The 3,334-nt window shown below is 41.5% G+C and overlaps 1 protein-coding gene across 1 annotated transcript in view; it reads left to right on the plus strand.

Moving 5' to 3' along the window:
• LOC101357806 (adhesion G protein-coupled receptor E2-like) overlaps window positions 1-3,334 on the plus strand; it is a 79,618-nt gene that overhangs the window by 29,221 nt on the left and 47,063 nt on the right. The window contains 1 exon segment of the mRNA XM_023733073.1: window positions 2,182-2,330. Coding sequence (XP_023588841.1) covers window positions 2,182-2,330 — 149 coding nt within the window.

The raw sequence follows: 3,334 nt of genomic DNA on the forward strand, positions 1-3,334 counted from the left end.
CCCTATGGGGCAGTTCTACTCTGTCCTGTAGGGTCACTATGAGTCAGAATCGACTCAACAGCAACAGGTTTTACCTTCTATGAAAACCCACTGCTGTCAAGTCGATTTTGACACTTAATGACCCTATAAGACAGTAGTATTGCCCCATAGTGTTTACCAAGGCTGTAATCTTTCTTTCGCGGAGCAGCTAGTGGGTTCCAACAGCCGATCTTTTGGTTAGCAACTGGGCACTTAACCACTGCACCACCAGGGCTCCTTACCCCCCTTTTATTTCCCTTTCCCTACCTGCTGCCTGTACATGCTATTTGTCACATAGATATGGCTGTCCTGTTAGTATTTAATCCTGGGAGAGAGGGACTTAGGTGTTCTCCTCCCAAAATTTGAACTGGGGTGTGCTTGGATGCCATCTAACCCGGTGGACAGGAGCCTAATTTTGGGAAACCTAGGCTGATGATGATGTGTGCTGTTCTACTCATCCCTGGCCTGTTTATTCTGTGAGAAATAAATGCCTGTTGATCATGTCATTAGAAGTGTCTGCTCTGTGCTCTGCTCCAAACGGTCCTTCACTAAGAACTTATGAATATAGTGACATTGTAATATTTAATACTCCTAACAACCCTAAAGATCCTTTGAGATAGAGACTATTGATATCTTTATTTTCCAGATGATAAAACCGAGGCACAGGGTGGCTAAGTAACTTGGCTTAGATAACACAGCTAGTGAAGTAGAGGAGCTGGATTCTGGACCCAGGTGATTTAACTCTGGAGTCTACCCTCTTAGGCATTTGCCTTAGATTCTAAAGTTCTCGTTCCAAGATAGGTAATATAGCCTCATGGCAACTTACAGAGATATGGTTGTTCTTGCTAGGTGCCGTTGAGTCGGTTCCAACTCAGTGACCCTATGTACAACAGCAGAACACACTGCCGGGTCCTGCACCACCCGCACAATCGTTGTTATGCTTGAGCCCATTGTTTCAGCCACTGTGTCAATCCATCTCGTTGAGGGTCTTCCTCTTTTTCGCTGACCCTCTACTTTATCAAGCATGATGTCCTTCTCCAGGGACTGATCCCGCCTGATAACATGTCCAAAGTATGTGAGACGAATTCTCACCATCCTTGCTTCTAAGGAGCATTCTGGCTGCACTTCTTCCAAGACAGATTTGTCCATTCTTCCGGCAGTCCATGGTATATTCAATGTTCTTCACCAACATCATAATTTACAGAGATATGGGTGCTCTATATAAATTTCAAGGAGCCCTGGTGGGGCAGTGATAAAGTGCTCCGCTGCTAACCAAACAGTCGGTGGTTCGAACCTACTAGCTGCTCTGCGGAAGAAAGATGTGGCAGTCTGCTTCCATAAAGGTTACAACCTTGGAAACCCTATGGGGCAGTTCTACTCTGTCCTACAGGTTTGCTATGAGTTGGAATCTACTCAACGTCAAGGGAATTTGGTTATATAAATTTCAATGTCTTTGTTGTTATTGCTGCTGTATGTCATCAAGTCAATTCCAATTCATAGCAACCCTATGTGACAGAGTAGAACTGCCCGTAGGGTTTTCTTGGACATAATCTTTACAGAAGCAGACAGCCAGTTCTTTCTCCCACGGAGTGGCTGGGTGGGTTAGAACTGCCAACCTGTCAGCTAGCAGCCAAGCACTTCACTGTTGGCACTACCAAGGCTCCTATTACTCATTCTGGCGGCACGGTGGTTAAGCACTGGGCTGCGAACTGAAAGGTTGGCAGTTCGAACCCACCAGTGGCTCTGAGAGAGTAAGATGAGGCATTCTGCTTCTGTAAAGATTACAGCCTTAGAAACCCTATGGGCAGTTCTACTTTGTTTTCTATAGGGTCACTGTAAGTCAGAATTGACTCAATGGCAAAGGGGTTTTGGTACAAAATCATCTCTCCAGCAAGACTTGCCCTGTCCATCCTATGGAATATGCCTCCCTCCCTATCAGTCTCTGGCTCCTTACGCTATTATATTTTTCTTTATAGTCCCTTCTTTGAGTGGCATTTCGCTCATTGTGTCCCTGATAAAAAACATGAGCATCTCGTTCCCTGATAGTTCCTAGCTCATTAGAACAGAAGCTGACAGGTAGGGAGCCCTCCATGAGTTTTTGTTGAATGAATGCCCATATGACAAGATGGTGCCATGGATAATTTTTTGTTAATTCTAATTCACAGGTGTGAATGAATGCAAGAACTCCACAGTATGCCCAGCCAAATCCATTTGCAACAAAATTGTGGGAGGCTACTTTTGCACCTGTGAACCTGGATATGTGTCAAGCAGTGGGGCAAAACAGTTCACTGATCTTGGAGTTATTTGCACAGGTGGGTATTATTTAGCTAAGAATTTTCTAGGAAAAAAAGTAGGTATATGCATACAATATCCCAGAGACTTGACCTAAATTTCCACTAAAAAAAAAAAAAAAACAACAACTACATCATCCTGATCAAAAGGGGGTGAAATGTGGGACAGAATTTAAAATTCTCATGGAAACCAAACTTTCTGAAGCCATTGAGGTTGGATGACTCCCTGAAACTATTACCCTGAGATAATCTTTAAACCTTAAACCAAGTTTAGATTAATTAGTAAAGTATGTCTGCTATGAGCATTGTGCCCTTTAAAAGAATTATCTACATGAGAGAAAACTGACAACAGAACTCTAAAGGTTAGCTCAGAAGTTTAGAGGACAGTGAGTTTAAGTTAATGGTGGCAGAATACTTTGGAAAAGAATAGCGAGAATGGTTGCACAACTTAAAGAATGTAACCAATGTCACTAAATTGTACATGTAGAAATTGTTAAAATGTTGTGTCTTTTGTTGTGTAGGTTTTCACCAAAATAAAAAATAAAAGCAATAAAATAAATTAGATGAAAAATATCAAATCAATAAGGTTGATACTGGATACCTACAAATATTACATTTAAAAACATTTTTGTGAATATGGAAATCGGTCCTTACATTCTTTAGCCCAAGTATCTTTTTGACCTGAATGGCACATTCTTTTAATCTCATGGGCCAGTTGCAAATAATAAACAGTGGTTGTCGGGACCTGTGCTCATTAGCACTAAGTGGACAGGAATGTTGGACAGGGATATTGTGAAGAGGTTTGGTCCTCAATTAGGAATATTTTTTTTAATAACATTTTATTGTGTTTTGGTGAAGGTTTGTTTACACAGTAGTTCAGGTTCCCACTCAACCATTTCTACACAAATTGTTCAACAACATTGGTTGCATTCTTCACAATGCGTGAACATTCTCATTGTTTCTGTTCTGGTTGTTCTGTTTCCATTAATCTAGTTTCCCTGCCCATTGATCTTGTCTTTTTTTTT

The sequence above is a fragment of the Trichechus manatus genome, unplaced genomic scaffold (assembly GCF_000243295.1).
Source record: "Trichechus manatus latirostris isolate Lorelei unplaced genomic scaffold, TriManLat1.0 scaffold00057, whole genome shotgun sequence".
NCBI classification, from domain to species: domain Eukaryota; kingdom Metazoa; phylum Chordata; class Mammalia; order Sirenia; family Trichechidae; genus Trichechus; species Trichechus manatus.